Below are 22,624 nucleotides of genomic sequence, written 5' to 3'. Positions count from 1 at the left end.
GAGATTGAGACCATCCTGGCTAACATGGTGAAACCCTGTCTCTACTAAAAATACAAAAAAATTAGCCAGGCGTGGTGGCAGGTGCCTATAGTCCCAGCTACTCGGGAGGCTGAGGCGGATGAATGGCGTGAACCCCGGAGGTGGAGCTTGCAGTGAGCCGAGATCGCGCCACTGCACTCCAGCCCGGGCGACAGAGCGAGACTCCGTCTCAAAAAGAAAAGAAAGTGAGGGAGAAAATGTTCACTATGGAGTCTCACATGTGGGTGGTGTCTGGTGCTGAAACTGAAAGAGGTTTCAGTTTTGTATGTAATATATACAAGGGTGAAAATGGTTTACATCACAATCAGATTAAGGACAATAAATGTATAGGGAAAAGAGTTAGCAGGTTGCTATGTAATTAGATTAGTCAAATCGTGTTTCAACAAAAATCAGTGAAAACATTCTGTGAGCATCAATTGGTTATGTGGAGTTCATGATAGTGTAACATATCTTATTATTTGTAAGCTGTATGCTACATATCCTTGATATCAGCAAAATTTATAACAAACTTACATCTGTATTTATATGCACATGTATTTTGGGAAAGCTATTGTTAAACATTTAAGAGTGTACCACTATCATGGCCGGGCGCGGTGGCTCACACCTGTAATCCCAGCACTTTGGGAGGCTGAGGTGGGTGGATCACGAAGTCAGGAGTTCAAGACCAGCATAGCCAAGATGGTGAAACCCCGTCTCTACTAAAAATACAAAAATTAGCCGGGTATGGTGGCGGGCGCTTGTAATCCCAGCTACTCGAGAGGCTGAGGCAGAGAATTGCTTGAACCCAGGAGGCAGAGACTGCAGTGAGCCGAGATCGTGCCACTGCACTCCAGCCTAGGTGACAGATTGAGACTCCATCTCAAAAAAAAAAAAAAAAAAAATTTTTAAGAGTGTACCACTATCTACATAAACACATACACCGAAAATGCATAATAACTCCAGCTGCTCTGATCCCAAACGCCAACATCCATGAAAATGTCCTACAAGAGAGGGAGGGAGCTGCATCAATTGCGCCGATGACCCTGGGCCGACTGTCCTAAGATCTGTTAGGTCTGTGATCTGGGAGGGCCCTGGAGATCCTGAGGCAGCAGGTGAGGCCTGAGGCCTGGAACCCCGAGCCCAGCTAAAACTAAAAAGAAAACTAAAAACTCTTAAGTGTAGAGTTCAGTGATACTCACATTCTTGTGCAACCATCAGCACCATCCATCTCCAGAATGTTTTTATCTTCCCAAACTTAAAACTCTATACCCATTAAACAGTAACTCTCGGCCGGGCGTGGTGGCTCACGCTTGTAATCCCAGCACTTAGGGAGGCCGAGGCAGGCGGATCACGAGGTCAGGAGATTGAGACCACGGTGAAACCCCGTCTCTACTAAAAAAATACAAAAAAATTAGCCGGGCGTAGTGGCGGGCGCCTGTAGTCCCAGCTACTCGGAGAGGCTGAGGCAGGAGAATGGCGTGAACCCGGGAGGCGGAGCTTGCAGTGAGCCGAGACTGCGCCACTGCACTCCAGCCTGGGCGACAGAGCAAGACTCCATCTCAAAAAAAAAAAAAAAAAAAAAAAAAAACAGTAACTCTCCATCCTTCCCTGCTCTCTCCCCAGCCCCTAACAACCATCATTCTGCTTTGTCTCTGAATCTGACTACTCTAGGAACCTCGTATAAGTGGAATTTTACAGTATTTGTCATTTGGTATCTGGCTTATTTCACTCAGCATAATGTCATCAAGGTTCATCCCTGTTGGAGCATGTGTCAGGATTCCCTTCCGTTGCAAGACTGAATTATATTCCATCGCACGGATACACCACCTCTTGTTGACTCATTCATCCTCTGATTGACTCATTCATCCTCTCGTTGACTCATTCATCCTCTTGTTGACTCACTCGTCCTCTTGTTGACTCATTCATCCTCTCGTTGACTCATTCATCCTCTTGTTGACTCACTCATCCTCTTGTTGACTCATTCATCCTCTTGTTGCTCATTCTTCTGTGGATGGGCACTTGGGTTGCCTCCACATTTGAGTTATTGTGAATCATGCTGCCGTGGACGTGGCTGTACTGCAACTGGTTTTGCATTTATTTGAATAGGTGGATTTCAAAGGTACAAAAGACCATCCTGTGAAGCGTGACTCCCTCCCAGCCCATCCTCCAGGCCCCCTAGAGTTTTAACCACAAGCAGCCACGGTCACCAGTTTCTTGTGATCTTTCCTCACGTGTTCTAAGAGTATGTGAGCATATGTGTTATGCTATGGTAGAGGCTGGACGCGGTGGCTCACGCCTGTAATCCCAACACTTTGGGAGGCTGAGGCAGGCAGATCACCTGAGGTTGGGAGTGAGACCAGCCTGGCCATCACGGTGAAACCCTGCCTCCACTAAAATTACTAAAATTAGTTGGGCACAGTGGTGCGTGCCTGCAATCTCAGCTACTCAGGAGGCTGAGGCAGAAGAACAGCTTGAACCCGGGAGGTGGAGGTTGCAGTGAGCCAAGATCATGCCCCTGCACTCCAGCCTGGGTAACAGAGTGAGACCCTGTCTCTAAATAAATAAATAAATACAATAAATAAAATTAAAAATCTAACAACAGTGCCCTGGTTCCCATGATCTCACAGTCCATCCAGGGAGACAGACTTGTAACCGAATGCCATGATTACAACCAGCTCAATGGGAGATGAAGAAGGTGTGTTCGGAAACCTGGGAACCGAGGAGGGAGTGGGCTCTCAACCTTAACACGGGCTGTGGGGGAGTTGGGCAAGAATCAGAAACAGATTATGTAGATGATACTGGAACTGTGTGTTTTCCCATTTGCAAAAAAAATTTAAAATTATATTTTACAATGTTAGTATATTCTGAGCATTTTAAGAAGTAAAGTCCACTTTGATAAAAGGAAGAATGTCTGTCTTCCTTGTATATGTATCTATTCCTATAGAATACCCATTTGTGTCTTAGTTTGTGAGAGCTGCCATAACGAAATACCATGGACTAGGTGGCTTAAACAACAGACACTGATTTTCTTACAGTTCTGGAGGCCAGAGGTCCAGTATCACAGCATTGGCAGGGCTGGTTCTTCCCGAGGCCCCGCTACTTGTCTTGCAGGTGGCGGCCTTCTCCCTGTCCCTTTCCTCTGTGTACATAGATCCCTGGTGTTTCTTTTTTTTTTTTGAGATGGAGTCTCACTGTGTCACCCAGGAGAGCAGTGGCATGATCTCAGCTCACCACAACTTCTGCCTCCTGGGTTCAAGCAATTCTCCTGCCTCAGCCTCCCAAGTAGCTGAGATTATAGGCAAATACCACCATGCACAGCTAACTTTTGTATTTTCAGTAGAGACCATGCACCATGTTGGCCAGGCTGGTCTCGAACTCCTGGCCTCAGGTGATCCACTCGCCTTGGCCTCCCAAAGTGCTGGGATTATAGACGCCTCACCTTGGGCAATTTAATCCCTCTGGACTTTGGTTTCCTAACTCGTGAGATGACAATAGTAGTTTCTTTCTAATTTGGCTGTTTTTAGGTATAAATGAAAAAAATAGATAGGTAAAGTGCTTAGTACAACCGTCTGGGAAATAGTAAAGTCTCCATAATGCCAGCTGCCATTACTGTTATGTCTAGCATCGAACTTCTCCTGGAAATCAGCCACCTCTCTCCTTGAGCCCTGTCTAGGGCCAGTGGGTTTTTGGTAATGTAGGGGGGCAACTCCTGTCTTGCAAGGAACAGCAAGAGGTGGGGGCAAGCAGCTCTCTTTCGTCACTTCTTCAAGGGGGTGGTTGCTGAGGCTTTGGAAGCGAATTTAGCGAACTCAGACCCTCTCAAGGCTACTGTGCTCCAAGTATGTGGCAGTTCATTTCAAGCTTGATGGCACATTCTTTGCAGAGCAGTTGCCAAGGAATGAGGTAATCTTGTGACAGAAATACTGCTTGATGCTGTCAGTTTGATGGTCGAAAAGGTTTTAGGTGGTGTCAAATTTTATTACTAGCATTCCTGGTTTCCATGAAAGAACCACGTAAGAAGACAAGTTATGTCAAAGGACAAAACCGCAGACCCAGATGGGCACTGTGCATACAACAGACACTTGGTTTCCCTTTGATACTGACCCAAAGAGGGACTGGATTAAAAAAAGAAGAAAATAACACCAAGACCACAGACTTAAGCTGATCAGTGGTCTAACACTGGCAAGATTACTTTTGTTGATAAATTGATTTCTTGGGAAATCCTGGGAAAGTTCCTGGATGTGACCCTGTGGTCCTACCACCACTAGCTATCTGTGACCTTGGATGAGTCAGCAAGTGGATGCAAAGGGAACACACACAGCACGGTGACACAGCGGGCACCACCTGCCCCCCACCGTCACAGATGGCTTGCAAATAAGCTACTCATGTACTTACTAAGATCTGCTGCACCCATACACACCAAGCTCAGAGAGGCTTTTGAGGCAGACAAGGGCAGGGAGAGAGGATGGTTCTTCTCGCATGGGTATTTAAGGGCTGTAGTGTCATGGTTGAGTGACTTTTTGGTTAGTAAGTTCTGCTGATTACATGAAGCAATGGGATAACTATCACGGCCAAAAGAGTATTCATACTGCAGACTCAGTAAGACTTTCTAATGATATTGAAGTAGTAGTTCCCTGAAAAGAGCTACTATGATCACATGGCTTGGTTAACTGTTTCTTACACGTCTGAGCATGAATTTAACACACATGAACTATACACTGACAAAGACAGAATGCTCCTGAAATAAAATCACAGCATCTTATTGCATATACTGCATCATCCAAGGTCAAAACCCTTTCATAGAGACATTTAAAACTATAACCAGGTAAAAGAGAAAATAGATGCAAATTTGCTTTTACAAAATTTGAAAATCAACCAAAAGAGTAAGGCAGCTACAATGCACTTTAGAGAATAGCGCTTTGCTCTCAGGTCTGGGACCCACCCCCTGTGCAAGGCCGCCTGGCAGCAGGCAGGAACCAAATCCCTGCCACCTCCACTCGCTCCCAGGGTTCCTCTTTGCAGGATGGTGGGGAGCGCAGGCACCAAGGCAGGAAGGCCGGGGCAGGAAGATGCCCCGCATCCTTCACTTTCCCTCAGTGCGAGCACACGAAGTTCCCTCTAACCAGGAGAACAGGACCCTAGGCACCAAAAGTCAAGCATGAGGAAACGTCTGGGCCATTTCTGGTTGCCACAGGCAGTCTGGCAGGTGTCTTTCAGATGTTAAAGTGCCAGGGTTTGCAGGATACTTGGATGGTTTACAGCGATGATGAGTTGGAGTCTTTAAACTCAATGGTGTCCTAGATACTCAGTTAGGATGAGAGTGATCCCATCCATTCCGTGGTTGGTCACTGAGCTGTGTACGAAGCTGAGCCTAGAATCAGACCCCGCATCCATAGGGAGAAATCATCACCCTTTACCGGGATCTGGATTTGTCTTCAGGATCTATTCTGATGAAGGAGACTTGAGAAGCTGAGAAACTCCAGAAGAATTTAAGTTTCAAAGTCAAATGAGTTTGCTACTCAACTTCCATCACAGTTGTAGCTTTCGCTTCCAGAATACAAGGCCAGAGAGGCATCAACCAGGAGGCAAACTTCACCTTCAAGGCCGGGCAATGCCTGGCTACAGTGAGACCCCTCAGCAGGGTGAGAGAAGTCTCTCCTGCAAGGCTGGGCGTTCGGCTTCCAATAGATCTACAGAGGGCCAGGAGAAAAAGCACGCTGAGTGCCTGGCGACCTCTAGTGGTCACTGCCAGTCATCAGCTTTCCTCCAATAACCAGTTATGAGAATATAAAACAATCAAGAAGAAAAAAAAAGTTTAGCTTTTTTTTTTTTGAGACAAGAGTTTCGCTCTGTTGCCCAGGATAGAGTGCAGTGGCAGTGATCTTGGCTCACTGTAAGCTCCACCTGCCGGGTTCATGCCATTCTCCTGCCTCAGCCTCCCGAGTAGCTGGGACTACAGGTGCTCGCCACCACGCCCGGCTAATTTTTTTTTGTATTTTTAGTAGAGACGGGGTGTTTCACCGTGTTAGCCTGGATGGTCTCGATCTCCTGACCTCGTGATCCGCCCGCCTCGGCCTCCCAAAGTGCTGGGATTACAGGCATGAGCCACTGCGCCTGGCCAAAAGTTTAGTATTTTATCAAAGAAAACCGTGACATACTAAATAGTCCTGAAACAAAAACGATTTACACATTTTCTTCTGACTATGTATTTATTAAGTTCTAAAACCTTGAATAACTGCTATTTTAAAAATTCACACTAAATAGAAATGTTAACATCTTTTACAGAGGGCAGTAAGTGGCCTTTGTTTTTTAATTATAATTGCCTAGGAGAAAGGTGAGCTAATCTCTTTGGAAGCATCATCAGCTGGTGAACTTCATCTTGGTCTCCACTTTATGTCTTTCACTCCATGAAAATGTCTTTTCAAAGCAGTGTTATCCGCCCATGGTGAGTTTAAACAGGCGTCGTCATCATTTTCTTCCAATCTCTGGAAATAAATGTTTTATTCAGGCAGGCATTTCAGGAAAGTGTTTTGCACATAAAGAGATTGAAGAAAGAGTCCATGACTGACCTCCCCCTCTTCCTGCCCTCTAGGAGCAGGACACTTCCATGTCTAACACCGGGGGACACCTGGCAGGACCCCGACAGACCTACAGAGACAGAAGCTCTAGAAAGACCCCTCCCCGGCATTCTGCAGAGCTCACTGCTCCCCACCAGCCCCAGGTAAGGCACGCAGGCTACGTGTGGGCACCAGCACTGCAGAAAGCCCACCTGTCCCCCGCTACCTTGAGTTCCTCTTGTCTTCTGTGATAGTACAGCATCAGCTGCTTCTGCTCCTCACTGCTAATAATAGGCTCTCGGGCTGGAGCTCCCTGTCCCCTCTGCAAAGAGGAGAGCAGAGCAAATTGTGGATTAAGGTGTTCTTAGAGTGACAATCCTGAAGTTACAACAAATGTTTTACAATTGCCTTTGCCGGCTACTAAAGATAAACAGGTCCCCCACGTCTGATCACCCGAAGTGAAGCATCAAGGTAAGCCTTGGTCTTGAGCAGCCCTGAGCCCTGAACTCTCACCGTGTGGAGACCAGAGGCTGCACGATGCCATCTCTGTCTTGACCATTCCCAAGGCAGACACTGCAGGCAGGTCCAGTGGGAAAGGGAGGATGCTCAGAGCCATAGCCTCCGGATCTACATATGGTGGAGGGCCCTATTTCCCCAAAATCACAGCCTAGTGACGTGGGAGCACCCATAAACCCAAGGCGGCCCCTCAGGTTGTAGCGCTACACGATGTCCTTCAAAGGTCTCGAACTTTTCCACCTCCCCTCCTGTACACAGCAGTTTGAAAAAGCCTGAAATCAGTGTCAGGTGAAATTTTACATTTCAAAGAACATATTTGTTTACTTGCACCCCTATTTTTAAGCTTGAAATTAACATGGTATATTTCCTCTCCCCTACATATTAAAACAAACTCTAGATATTGCTAATCAATCCATATTTTCTTCCAGTTTTTGTTCGTGTGCAGGAAGAGGATATTTTTAGTTTAAACCCGAGCCAATAGGATTAAAATATTTGTACCGGTAGTTTAAATCTTTCAGATTCACTGTACATTTTTATCAATTTGAAGAGAAATAACAAAAAAATACTGACATGTTAAAGCAAAAAGTACTTACTTGCTGAATCTTGGCGATAATTTTGGTTTTCTCATTTTTCCCCACGTAGTCTGAAAGCTTCTTTGTTCTTCTCAGCTCCTTGGCTGCCCACCACAGCTGCGCCTCTGACTCTTTAATGACGTTGAGCCCTGCCTGGGGCCAATTGTAAGAACTGGCTTGACTGTGTGTTCCCATCCAGGGGGCAGAGCCCAGCTGAGCCCCTCCCAGCAGAGGGCAGGGGACAGATTTCTCCCCGTGCTCACCATGGGAGGCCTGACTCCCCCACCTCACTCTAAGTCCTTGCTGACTTTAGTACCTTCCCTGTTAAGCTTCCACTCATGCTCTGACTCGGTTAACTTCCTCCTCTGGACAACAAGGAGATCCTATCTCATTTGCACCTTGATCCATACAGTTCGTCTTAGACAGATCTGTAGGCCACTGCCAGGGAAGTGCACTGGCATCGTGCTGGGTATTTAAATCGAGGTATAAAGGGGCTGCCTGTTTACTTCTGCATATTCCATTTATTTAACATGGCTTAGACAAAGAATATTGTCCAATAGGATAAGTGAGAAAACCCAAGGAAAATGGAACATGAGGGTCAGAAAATAACATAAAGCAACAGGTAAGACTAGAAACACAAATTTCCATGCAAAGGGACTGATGCATTTGGGTAGAAATAGGAAGAAATTAGGTAGCTGGCTTCCTAGCAGCCAAAGACAGTGGAAATGTTTTCAGTCACTCCTGATGAGCAGCCTCACAAACTGCGTCCACTGCCTCCTGTGTGTGAGGCCAAACCCCTCACTCGTGAGTACCCACTCTCAGGGGCTGCTCCTGAATTCAGAATTCTGCTCTGAAGCTGGGCATAGCAAACCTGAAAGCTGTGTAGGGAGCAAAACACTACATCTAGAAGAGGAGCATCAAATCTTAAGGGCTTTGGGGGCCATGAATTCACCCTCCAGAGTACCCACTCAAGAACTAGGTACCTGCGTTCCCGACAAGTCTTCCTTATTTTCAAACTCCATGCGGATGGGATCATACGGTGGCAACCCCATGGGGTAAACAATCATCACCGCGCCTCGAAGCTGGTCCAAGGCATCTTTCACCATCTCCATGGTAACACAGACACCGGCTTCCACCTGTTTCTGCAAGCAGAAAGCCGTCGTTATCTACAGTGTGGCTAATCAATTCAGTAAATTCGATCAGGATCTTGTACAAGACCCTTACCAGAGCAACAAAAAGAAATCAAACAGTTCTTGCTCCTAAAGTGACTACCATCTATTTCAGGGGCTGAGCCAAGCACACCGCGGCCTGTATTATAAAGCAGACAGTGAGCAGCACTGAGCATGGAGTGCAATGAAGTGCAAAGAATTCTCAAAGGAGAAAGAGCCCAATGCTGGCAGCACAGATGGCGGTGAGGATCATGGGGAGAAGGCACCGCAGGTGGGCCTCGAAACGCAGATGGACTGAAAAGGTAGAGACGGCAGCAGGTGCTTCCGGACAAGCTAAAACAAAGAAAAGCAGGTGCCAGCCCCCTCGGCATGGGGCAGGAAGGAGAGGAGAAGACGAGGCCAGCTCTAGCTGGGTCAGCTGGAGTTTGTTTTTGAAAGGCCACAAAAGCCAAGCTGAGGAGTTCACATTTCCCTTGTTAGGCCAGGGGAAGCGACTGCCTTTTCTGGGAAGGAGTGGTAATGTTGAGAGATTTATCTTGTAGCTGGTATAGAACAGACCTAGTTGGCCAAATGTGGCGGCTCACGCCTTACATAATCTCAACACTTTGGGAGGCCGAGGTGGATGGATCACCTGAGGTCAGCAGTTTGAGACCAGCCTGGCCAACATGGCAAAACCCTGTCTCTACTAAAAATACAAAAATTAGCTGGGCGTGGTGGCAGGTGCCTGTAATCCCAGCTACTCGGCAGGCTGAGGCAGGAGAATTGCTTGAGCCCGGGAGGCAGAGGTTGGAGTGAGCCAAAATCGTGCCACTGCACTCCAGCTTGGGCAACAGAGTAAGACTCTGCCTCAAAAAAAAGAACAGACCTAGTTGGAGGGAGACCAGGTAGCAGGCTCTGAAGAGTAGAGAAGAAGGTGTGATGAAATAACAAATATATCTGGTCTTTGCTACTCAGTTCCAGGCACAGAGCTCCAAAACTCTTGGAATTTCCTGAGTGACAGGAGTGTCTTGTTATTTATAACGAGCCCCTTCTCACCATACCTGAGCTTGTGCTAATACAGTAACCTGTAGTCAGCGCTGGGTTTCAAGGAAGGGGCTGGCCGTGCCTGGGAGACCAAGCACATAATTAGAGGGTTGGAGCTTTCGGCCTCACTCCCTTCCTCCACCTCCAGGGGCTAGAGGTTGGGATCAAACACGTGGCCAGTGGTTTAAGCAATCATGCCTACTGAACAAAAATACCACAAAAATCTTGGACATCACGGCTCAGTGAAGCTTCCCGATTGGCGAGGACGTTGATGTGCTGGGTGGCGCACATCAATGGGGGCGTTGTGGGAAGCTCCAAATTTGTAGTCAAGCTGGACACAAGTATGGGTGGCCTGGGGACCTCACGTGCAGCTGGTGTCTGAAATAAGAGGAGTCTTGTTGGTGATCTTGCCCTTTAACCTGTGGGGTGTGATGCTAACTCCAGGCAGTTAGTGTCAGAATTGAAGGATCTGCCCTTGACCTGTGGGCTCTGTGCTGTCTCTGAGTAGTTAGTGTCAGAATGGAATTGAATTGACTGGCAGGAACCCGGGTGGGCATCAGAATGTAAAAGGCTACAGGAGAGCCTTAAAGAAAGCCAGAGCTGTGGAAGTGAAAGGAAGAGGTGGATTTAAGAGGCATCACGGGAGCAGACGGTACAGAACCCCACTTCAAACCTAGAGGTGACAGAAGGGAGAAGTGTTGAAGATGACGCTGAGGATTTGGCCTATAAAACCAAGACACTGTGGTTCTGTTACTGGAAACAGAGAAGCTCATAGGAGGTGCTGATTCTCAGGGACAGAACACAGAGGGAGAGGAGTGAGGAAGCAAAGAGCTCATTTCTAGAAAACTGGACTTCAAAGTGCCGACCGGGTGTTCAGAGAGAACCATCTCGCAACCAGCTGGAAATTCAGGTTGCAAGTGAAGCAAGATGTCAGGGGGAAAGGATGGAAGCTTCAGAGTTATTTGCAGAGGGTGGAATTTGCATTTGGCAGAGTAGATAAGATACCGAGGGAGGAAGAAGGCCAAGGATAAAAAGTACTTTCAGAAGTACACAGGCAAACGGGAGAAGTGAGGCGACCGAGAGAGGAGTTCCACAGCGAAGTGTGGGGAGAAGGGTGCAGAACAATGGCCAGACCACTGTTTTCTTGCCATGGCCTGAGATGTGCTCACAGGCCTAGATGCCATCACCACGCAAACACTGGACTCAACCAAGGCCTCTCCTGTAGAGCTTTATAAAGCCTTTACTATATTAACAGGCACAGAGCTTCAGGGCAGCCTTTGCTGAGGCTCTTCAAAGGTTAGTCAAAAGCTTGATAAGTTTGAGAAATATTGGTTTAAAAATAACAGTTCTGCTGAGCAAATCAGGAGAAGCAGAAGAAAAAGCGGTTATCAGTCGAGAGACTTGCAGTTGAGGGTGGTAGCAACTAATAATCACCAACACACAAATACAAGCAACAGATACAGATACCACTTCTTTCAACAGCCTTAAATTCTTTTCCTCCAGATACACATTATCTGTATGTCAATGCTATAAATTTATGCTCCTCCCTCTATAAAACAGCCTTTGTATAAATGCGGAAGACAATTACAAAAAACCGATTTATATCAAATACATATTAAGTCAATCAAGTGTCTGGAGAGCTACTCTGTGGCCACAATATTCAAATCTCCCCTACTTAGCTTTGTTAAGTTCTTCAAAAACGCAAAAGAAACGAAATCAACATTTGTATTACACATATTTGTATTATACGTGAACCTACATTTACATAAGCCAACAAAAATGTGTCTGCCTGGAGGAACGGAGAGGCCTCTGGGCAACCGTCAGGATCATGAAAGGAAAAGCTACAGCCTACCCCAAATACGCTTGTTTCCTTTGCCTCCGGAAGGCTGAAAGACAAGGCTGGCTGAGAGGCAACTCTGGAAGCCAGAGTTGCAGTTTTATCTCAAAAGACAAGTTTTAGGCCGGGCATGGTGGCTCCTGCCTATCCCAGCATTTTGGGAGGCCGAGGCGGGTGGATCACCTGAGGTCAGGAGTTCCAAGACCCAGCCTGACCAACATGGAGAAACCTCGTCTCTACTAAAAATACAAAATTAGCTGGGCATGGTGGTGCATGCCTGTAATCCCAGCTACTCGGGAGGCTGAGCTGAGGGAGGAGAATTGCTTGAACCCGGGAGGTGGAGGTTGTGGTGAGCCGAGATCACGCCACTGCACTCCAGCCTGGGAAACAAAGGCGAAATTCCATCTCCAAAAAAAAAAAAAAAAAAGAAAAAACCCAACAAGTTTTAGAGCATCATTTAAAAAAGCCAACCTTAGATATTATTGCTTTGGCTTCTTCTATAGTCTTCTTTAACACTTGCTTCATTTTCTCATTTGGAGCTATAAAAATAAAAAGGAGAGAGGGAGAGAGAGCTGTCAAATCCAAAGCCTCTTTAAAGCTCTTCTGAAATATCTCAGTCCCTTCTGTCTGAGTCAGGGGGTAAGTGAACTGAGAGAGTGTGAGTGTGGAATTTAGGGAAGAGAGGCAAGAAACCTGGCTGCCGGAAGTTAGGTGAAGATCTCTTCCCAACAGCAGAGACCTGGAGTGTGCTTTCTGCAAAGTGGCAAAGGCTACAAAAAACAGAAATGCATGTCATTGGGTAAACAGGGCCGGTGAACCTTTTCTGGAAAGGGCCAGAGAGTAAAATTTGAGGCTTTGCAGGCTACACAGTCTTGTTGGGTGGGATAACTCAGCTCTGCCACCGTAGCACAAGAGCAGACAATACTTAAATAAATGGGGTGGCTGCATCTCCATACAATTTTATTTACAATAGGCAACTGGCTAAATTTGGCCTGTAGCCCATAATTTGGTGACCCCTACATCAGGAAAAAATACTAACTTGAAAGCTTAGAAGCAAAAAAAAAAAAAAAAAAATGAAGATGGAATGCCCAAACCTAGGGAAAATGGGGCAAGTTGAAACCATACATTCCTAGTAAATAACAGTATTAATTAGACATTGAAAATATTAGAAATACAAGATTGTATTATAATAGAAGTGGTTAGGCTGGGCGTAGTGGCTCACGCCTGTAATCCCAGCACTTTGGGAGGCCAAGATGGGTGGATCACCTGAGGTCAGGAGTTCGAGACCAGCCTGGGCAACATGTTGAAACCCTGTCTCTACGAAAAATACAAAAATTAGCCGGGCATGGTAGCAGGCATGTATAATCCCAGCTACTCTGGAGGCTGAGGCAGGAGAATCGCTGGAACCCGGGAGGCAGAGGTTGCAGCGAGCCGAGATTGCACCACTGCACTCCAGCCTGGGCGACAAAGTGAGATTCTGTCTCAAAAAAAAAAAGGTGGTTAATTTAAGGACATATTACATATTGGTTTAATGATGAATAATGAACTGTTAACTGGTTCTCGTATTTTTTTTCTTCATCTTACCACATCTTCTTACGTAAGAAAGATGTGGAAGACAACCATTTTTCAGGTTAACACTGAAAGGAAATAATACTAGGAATTCTTACTATCCCTGATATTTAAAAAAATGTATTTTTGAGCTGGTAAAGGCCTTGCAGGAATACTGTTCTTTTACTTCTAAAAGTGTTTTAGGGCTCATCAATTACAGTGTTTTAAACGGAGATTTTAATGCAGGTTAAAAAGAACAAGCTATCAAAAAGGATTATCATCAATTCCACATGATCAGCCAAACACTGAAAGGAGAGGAATTTCCTCAGTGTTCTGCCATGTACTGAAGTGCTCTGCCCCAGAGAGAAGCATGTCCTTGATCAGGGAAGTCCGTGCGCTGACATGCTTTCCCTTTCCTCTTTCACACAGTCCATCTCGAAAGATCCCCCAACGTCTGCGAACAGTAACAAAACACAACTCTGAATACATTTCAGTGAGTACCTGCCAACAATTATTAGGTGGAACCACATGAAATTGCCAATACTCAACCATTTTTGACCTACAGAAGGGAAAGGGTCATTTCATCTGGTTCATTGAATACATTTAAAAGCAAGCTACAACCTATTAAGAGCAAGACAAAAGCTTCCTTTATCTATCTAATTCATCCTAGATTAGAGTTTTACCACAGGAGCTACAGAGTACAGTATTTTGTAAGTCTGTAGAGAAATGACGAGGTCAATTTTTGAACATAAAGAACTGCTTTCTCACACCTATAATCCCAACACTTTGGGATGCCGAGGCAGGCAGATCACCTGAGGTCAGGAGTTCGAGACCAGCCTGGCCAACATGGCAAAACCCCGTCTCTACTAAAAATACAAAAATTAGCCAGGCATGGTGGCACATGCCTGTAGTCCCAGCTACTCAGGAGGCTGAGGAAGGAGAATTGCTTGAACCTGGAAGACGGAGGTGGCAGTGAGCTGAGATTGCACCACTGCACTCCAGCCTGGGCTAGAGCAAGACTCCGTCTCAAAAAAAAAAAAAAAAGGAACTGTTTTCATACTTATGCCTGTATCAAGCATGCACATAGAAGAGAAATCCTCACTTACCTTGCCCATTCCTTCGTCCAATATCATCCTTTTTAAATACTGCACCTCCGCTGGGTACACATTTTTCACCCCATTCATCCTTCAATTTCAGTTCTTCAATCTGATCATCAGTCAGTCCTTGCATATTAAGAGGGAGAAATATGCCATGTTCGGCTAATTCTTCCATTTCTTAAAAATAAGTGAAAGACAGTATCACAATCATAACATCTCATACCCCACTGGAATGTAAGCTCCAAAGAGCCAGGGGTCTTGCCCATCTGGCTATTTTGTGGAACAAACACTTATATGCCACTTGCTAAGTGCCAGGCCTGGGCTGGACCCTTGACAAAGAGTCACTGATCCATCCTCAGCCAACAGCACAGAGAGCTCAGGAGCTCACCCCATGTCCCAGGCAGTCAGCCTGCAGATTGAGTGCTCCAATCATTTGAGGTATGTTGTGTTTTCTGGAACTCAGGGAGGGCAAAATTACTATTCATTGAACGCCTGAATATATATTCACATGGGTTTTATAGTTTTCCAATGCACTCACATGAACTATCTCATTTAATTTAACCTTGTACATTCCCCTTACCTTCCTTAATTTACGATTGTATCATGTCAGGCTCGCTCAGATGACACATATGCAGCTGATATCTTTTTTTTTTTTGAGACGGAATCTCACTGTGTCACCCAGGCTGGAGTACAGTGGCACGATCTCAGGCTCACTGAAACCTCCAACTCACAGGTTCAAGTGATTTTCCTGCCTCAGCTTCCTGAGTAGCTGGGATTACAGGTGTCCACCACCACGCCCGGCTAATTTTTGTATTTTAATAGAGATAGGGTTTCGCCATGTTGACCAAGCTGGTCTTGAACTCCTGACCTCAAGTGATCCACCCGCCTCGGCCTCCCAAGGTGCTGGGATTACAGGCATGAGCCACCGTGCCTGGCCTGAGACCTTCTATAAAACTTCATGTCAATGCTTCATAAATAATTTATACAAATCAGCGGGGAGGATTTAAAGCAGCTTATACCCCTCAAAGGTAGCAGAGATGGGACAAGGGACTTGGTTTTCTAGTATCATGTTCACTATTCAACTGCATGGCTATTTTTCCTAATCGTTATATATTCACCGCAAAACCAGTCCACATTTTAACCTTGCAAAATTGTTCCTTCCTTTCTCCCTCTCTCCTTCCTTCCTGTGAAGGAGGCACCTGGATCTCGCTGTTCCCATAACATTGTGTGAGGACATCACCTGACCTGAAATAATACAGTATGAACAAATGGCATCAATGAATGGGATGTTTATTGTCTCCCTCTCCACCACAGTCTAAGCTACTTATTTCTTAAAAATAAGGGAAAGTTAGTCAACATCTATCACAGTCATCATTATAACACCTCATACGCCATTGGAATGTTAGCTTCCAGGGGTCAGGGGTCAGGGGTCTTGCCCATCTGGCTATTTTATGGAACATTTATATGCCACTTGCTATGTGCCAGACCTGGCCTGGGCCTTTGACATGAGGGCACGGTAGTGGTCTTATTCATCCTTGTCTTTTTTTTCTTTGAGACAGGGTCTCCCTCTGTCACCCAGGCAGGAGTGCAGTGGCGCGATCTCAGCTCACTGCAGCATTGCTTCCTGGGTTCAAGCGATTCTCATGCCTCGGCCTCCCGAGTAGCTGGGACAACAGGCATGTGTCACCACGCCCAGCTCAGTTTTGTATTTTCAGTAGAGACTGGGTTTCACCATGTTGCCCAGGCTGGTCTAGAACTCCTAGGCTCAAGTGATCCGCCCGCCTCAGCCTCTCAAAGTGTCAGGATTACCCGTGTGAGCCACCGCGCCCGGCCCCATCCTTGTCTTCTGAAGGCTGAGCACTGGTGCAGAATAAATACATGAATTTTAAGTTCACTAATGTGACTCTTAGCATTCAGCACATTTCCAATTTATAACGTTATAGGAAAAGAAGATGAATTCCTTTTCTCCTCAAATGTTTTAACTTAAAAATAACATTTAATATTACGTTTGTGTTGGAAGCTCAATTAAGAAACTACACATAAGTTTCATGAAAAGAACCATGACCCTCAGGAATTTCTCCACGGTGTAAAACTCACATATTCATATAATGTAATCAATACATTTCATAATAAATCACATATTCATGCAATTTAATAAATCACATAAATGAATATACTATTTATTGCAAATAGTTACGTTTGTATTTTCTATATATACATGGTAGTTATATAAACACTTAGTAATATCCTAGACCACATCGGGAAGTATCATCCCGTCAAGTTCAAAAACTATGCTGTCTAATGCGGCAGCTACTCGCTCCCCTTGGCGATTTAAATTTATTTAAATTAAAATGAGCCAGGCGCGATGGCTCACACTTGTAATCCTAGCACTTTGGGAGGCGGAGGCAGGCGGATCACCTGAGGTCACGAGTTCGAGACCAGCCTGGCCAACATGATGACACCCCGTCTCCACTAAAGATACAAATATTAGCTGGGCGTGGTGGTGAGCGCCTGTAATCCCAGATACTTGGGAGGCTGAGGCAGGAGAACAGCTTGAACCCAGGAGGCGAAGGTTGCAGTGAGCCGAGATCGCGCCACTGCACTCCAGCCTGGGCGACAGTAAGACCCTGTCTCTCTCTCTCTGGGCGACAGTAAGACCCTGTCTCTCTCTCTCTCTCACACACACACACACTATATATATATATATAGTGTATATTTAATTAATATATATATAATATATATTATATATATAATATATAATAATATATAATATATATTATATATAATATATATTATATATTAAATATATTATATATATTAAATATATAATATATTATATATTATTATATATTATATATAATATATATTATATATATTATATATTTGATATATATAATATATATATTATATATTTAATATATATAATATATTTAATATATAATATATTATATATTTAATATATATTTAATATATAATATATTATATATTTAATATATAATATATTATATATTTAATATATATTTAATGTATAATATATTATATATTTAATATATACTATATAAATATATATTATATATTTAATATAATATATTATATATTTAATATATGATATGATATATATTATATATTTGATATATATTATATATTTAATATATATAATATATTATATATTTAATATATAATGATATATAATATATATTATATATTTAATATATAATAATATATAATATATATTATATATTTAATATATAATATATATTAATTAATATATATATAGTGTATATTTAATTAAAATGCAAATGTAAAATTCGGTTGCCTGGCCGCACTAGCCATATTCCAAATGCTCTACGGCCACAAGTGGCCGGCGGCTGCCCAATGGACAGCACAGATGGGGGCCCTTCCACCGCCGGAAAGTTCTGCGGGAAAGCGGGTGCCCTGGAACCTGCACGGGGTAAGGAGACGGCGCCGCAACGCAACAGGCCGTTTCCAGGGCGGGGAAAGATCACCAAGGCTTCCTCAACTGTAAGGGGCCGTCCCAAAGCCAGGTGGCTCGCTGCTTTACATCGGGCGATTAAAAATAGTAAATCCAGCTTTTAAAAGCCCACCTAGTTCTCATCTCACCCCTCACACGTGATTAATTGCACTAAGTCGGCTGTTCAGCCCGGCCTTTCGGCTCCCTCCTCCCTCCCCAGCCCATTTCCACTTATTCGCAGCACCCCAAATCCTGGCTGCCAGAGGCACCTGGGCCCACCTCCCAGCCGGGGGTGTCAGACAGGCCAGACCTTCTCCGGTTCCTTATTCATCTCCGGTTAACCCTAGTGTCCCGTTTCAACCCCGGCTGCTGCAAATCTCTTCAATAATCTTCACAAACCTGACCCCTCGGCCCACCCTGCCCCTCTTTCTCCATCCCACGCCTGTCTCTCGATCTGTCCGGGACCGGCCCGCCCGCGAGCCGCACCTGAGCAGAGGCGCTGCACCTTGAGCCGCCCATTATAGACCCGGGCCACCTGCACCGTGAGCTCCTCCAGCTCGGTGCTCCCAGGCGCCTGCAGCAGGAACTGGCTCTCGTCGCCCCGTTTCACGTGCAGCAGAACCATGGTGGTCCCGCCGAGGCACTGAGACGGTGAGAAGGCCCGAGCTGCGTGGCCCGCGGTTCCGGCCGGCCGAGGGTAGCCGGATCGCCTGCAGCGGCGACGCACTAACAGCCGCTCAGGGTCCAGAACCCCACGCTCCCGAGCCCGCGGTGAGCGAGGGAAACGGCACTCGCTCCCGGAAGTGGATGTTGCCAAGAGCAACAGTGAAACAGAGTTAGGAGAGCCGCCAGCTCAAGCTCAGAACCCGAGTGGGGGAGGCTGGGGTGCACCGAGGCCCAGAATCCACGCCCGTACGGAGCTGCGGCCGGGAAAGCCACCCACACAGTCTGAGACGACAGCTGATTCTGAACCGACCGGCGGAAGGAGATTCGCAGAGCCCCTCCCGGAAGTGACTGTTGTCGGGGCAACTGCCAAAACACAGACCAAGTCGCTGAAGGGGAGGGCCGACCTCCCAATCGACTGGTCTGGGGCCTGAGATTTCCACTCAGGGAGATACGTGGGCTGAGATGCCAGTTACTAGATGGGGAATGGGAAGTACGGCGGGAACCACAAGCGCCGAGTTCCGCAGCTGCCGCCCCACAACCGCTCCACATTCCAGCGTCCCTTCCGCCGCTTTCAGTCTCCACTTCCGGCAACGCTTCCACGCTGCTTCCGGCCTGGGAAAGTTTGGCGGCAGCGCCCTGGAACTGAGTCTTGCGGTTCGCTGCTGTTTGCGCGGGTCTGCTTTTCAGGACGGAGGGGCCAGGGCGAGTGTCCGCACTTCTTCGTTCAGATTGATTTGGATGGCGTTGCTAGGGTAGCTCCAGCAGCTCCTGCCAGAGCGACCCTCCCCGAAATATCCTCCAGCAGACTCTTGCTGAAGGCAGTCGGCGTCAGTCGCTGTTTATTCCGGGCCCCACAGATCCAGAGTCACTGCTCCCATGGAGCTTATATTTTAGTGTGACAAAAAGAAAACAAAAATAAATGGACAGGCCGGGCGCGGTGGCTTACGCGTGTAATCCGAACACTTTGGGAGGCCGAGGGGGGAGAATTACCCAAGGTCAGGAGTTCGAAACCAGCCTGGCCAATATGGTGAAACCCCGTCTCTACTAAAAATACAAAAATTAGCCTAACGTAGTGGCGCATGCCTGTAATTCCAGCTACTAGGGAGCCTGAGGTGGGAGAATTGCTTGAACCTGGGAGGCGGAGGTTGCAGTGAGCCTAGATCGCGCCACTACACTCCAGCCTCGGCGACAGAGTGAGACTGTGTCTCAAAAATAATAAATAGACGGACAATACAAATTCAAATACAGGTCTAGAGAAAACTAAACAGGTTGATGGACTTCTTATGTTGGATGGTCAGGGAATGCCTTAAGAGATGGGTAACATTTGCGGAGTCCTTAGTAATGAGGTGTCTAGGCGACATAGTGCAAGTCCTGTACCCGTCAAGTCCTCTACCCGTTATCTCGTGGTTCTTGGAGGGGGCAGTGCTGAGTACATACTGATTTGACTATTACAAGCGCACGCTACTTCCTGTTCCTTAAGCTTTGGAACTTTGGTTGTGTACACAGGGTGTACACAGCCTGTGACATTAGGAGTAGCATCCCCATAAGATATTACGAGTAATATCACAGGGTATACACCCCATATGACATTAAGAGTAACATCTTCTTAGGATATTACGAACAACATCACAGGGTGTACGCCCCCCGTGACTTGAGAAGTAACATCCCCCTAGAATATTAGGAAAAAGATAATGGGTGTACACCCCGTGTGACATTAGGAGTAACATCTCCCTCGGATATTACTAAGAATATCACTGGGTGTACACCCTCTGTCATATTAGGAGTAACATCCTTCTAGGATATTATGAATAATATCACAAGATGTACACACACTGTGATATTCGGAGAGATATCTCCCTAGGATATAAGGTGTCATATCACAGAATGTACACGCGTGGTGTACACCCACTGTGATATTAGAAGCAATATCTCCCTATGATAGTATGAAAAATATCAAAGAGAGTACACTCTCTGTGCTATTAGATCTAATGTTTACCATGGATATTACAAATAATGTCACAGGGTGTACACACATGAGGTACACCCCCTGTGGTATTATTTGTACTGTCTTAGAGAGATATAACTCTCTAATATAACACAGAGAGCTATAACTCTGTAATATCTCTGAGATATTACAAATAATATCACAGTGAGTGTACACCCACTGTGAGATTTACGGTAATATCTCCCTATAAGACTACAAATATTATCGAAGTGTGCACACCCCCCGTGACCTTAGGAGTAACATCCTTCTGGATACTGGGAATAATATAAGGCATACACACCCTGTGACATTTTGTACACTCTTTGTGACATTAAAAGTCACATCCCCCTAGTATATTAGGAATAATATCAAAGGCGGTTGACGCACACGGTGTACACATCCTGTTACATTAGGCATAATCTTTTCATGTGATTTACGAATAGTATCAGAGAAGGTGTATATACATGGTGTACACTCCGGGTGACATTAGGAGCAACATCCCCCCAAGATATTAGAAATAATATTACCAGGGTTGCATACACGTGGTGTACTCTCCCTGTGACATCAGCAGCAACATTCCCCTAGAATATTACGAATAACATCAGAGGAGGTGTACACACATAATGTACGCACCTTGTAAAATTAGGAGTAGCATCTCCCTACGATGTTATGAATGATATCACAGAATGTGTACACACATGGCGTATACCCCATGTGATGTTAGGAGTTACATCCTTCTAATATGTTAGGAATAATACCACAAAGGTGTTCACACATGGTTAACAGCACATGGAATATTAGGATTAACGTCCCTCAAGAATATTACAAATAACATTACAGGGGCTGTGCACACATGGTGTACATGCCCTGTGACATTAGGAGTACATTTCCCTGACATATTATGAGTAATATCACAGAGTGTACACCTTCTGTGACATTTGGAGTAATGTCCCCTAGGATAGTACGAATAATATCACAGGGTGTACATCCCCTGTGACCTGAGGAATTACATCTTTCTGGGATATTGTGAATAATATTACAAAACGCACAGCCCCTGTGACACGAGGAGTAACATCCACCTAGGATATTATGAATAATATCACAGAGAGTACACCCCGTGTGACAGTAGGAGCAACCTCCCCCGAGGATACAACGAACAAATACGGAGGATGTACACGTGTTGTGACATTAGCAGTAACGTCCATTTAGGATATTATGAATATTATCACAGTGAGAACACCCCCTGTGATATTAGGAGTAACATCCCCCTACAATATGGGGAACGGTATCATACGGTGTACACCCCCCGTGACATTAGAGGTAACGTTTCGTTAGGATATTATGAATAATATTACAAGGTGTACAGCCCCTACGATATTAGGAGTAACATGTCCATAAAATATTACTAATAATATCGCTGTTTGTACACCACGGGTGACATTAGGAGTAACAGCCCCCGAAACTATTATGAATAACTTCACAGGGTGTACACCCTCTGTGACATTAGGAGTAACATCTTTCTAAACTATTCCGAATAATATCGCAAAATGTACACCCCCTGTGACATTAGAAGTAATATCGCCTGAGGATATAAGAAATAATACCAGATTGTGCACCTGCATGGTGACATCAGTAGTAACATCCCTTTAGGATATTATGAATATTATCAGAGTGTGAACACCTTCTGTGACATTAGGAGTAACATCACCCTACAATATTGGGAATAATACCACACGGTGTACACCGCCTGTGACATTAGAGGTAACATTTCTTTAGGATATTACGAATAATATGACAGGGTGTACAGCCCCTGTGATATTAGGAGTAACATATCAAAAAAAACTTTACAAATAATACCACTGTTTGTACACCACGTGTGACATTAGGAGTAACATCCCCCAAAACTATTATGAATAACTTCACAGATTGTACACCCTCTGTGATATTAGGCGTTAACATCTTCCCAGAATGTGAAGAATAACATCATAGGATGTACACCCCCATGACGTGAGGAGTAACATCACTCTAGGATATTACGAATAATCTAACAAAGTGTACACAATTTATATGGTAGGAATAACATCCCCCTGGGATTCTACACATCATAGCACAGAAAGCACAGCCCCTGTGACAATAGAAGGAACATCCCCTTGGGATTTTACCAA

General features: G+C 45.2%; 1 protein-coding gene across 1 annotated transcript; it reads right to left on the bottom strand.

Moving 5' to 3' along the window:
• Positions 1-6,208: 6,208 nt before the first annotated feature.
• CFAP298 (cilia and flagella associated protein 298) lies at positions 6,209-19,044 on the bottom strand. Its single transcript, XM_055279497.2, is given in 10 exon segments — positions 6,209-6,503; positions 6,802-6,897; positions 7,685-7,816; positions 8,647-8,805; positions 12,164-12,231; positions 14,347-14,514; positions 18,296-18,647; positions 18,649-18,710; positions 18,713-18,811; positions 18,814-19,044. Coding segments are annotated over 10 exon segments (1,458 nt in total). The 5' UTR covers positions 19,025-19,044; the 3' UTR covers positions 6,209-6,392.
• Positions 19,045-22,624: the final 3,580 nt, after the last annotated feature.

The sequence above is a fragment of the Symphalangus syndactylus genome, chromosome 5, assembly GCF_028878055.3.
Source record: "Symphalangus syndactylus isolate Jambi chromosome 5, NHGRI_mSymSyn1-v2.1_pri, whole genome shotgun sequence".
Taxonomy (NCBI): Eukaryota; Metazoa; Chordata; class Mammalia; order Primates; family Hylobatidae; genus Symphalangus; species Symphalangus syndactylus.
The sequence above is the reverse complement of the archived record's forward strand: the minus strand, read 5'-3'. Positions and strand labels throughout refer to the sequence as shown.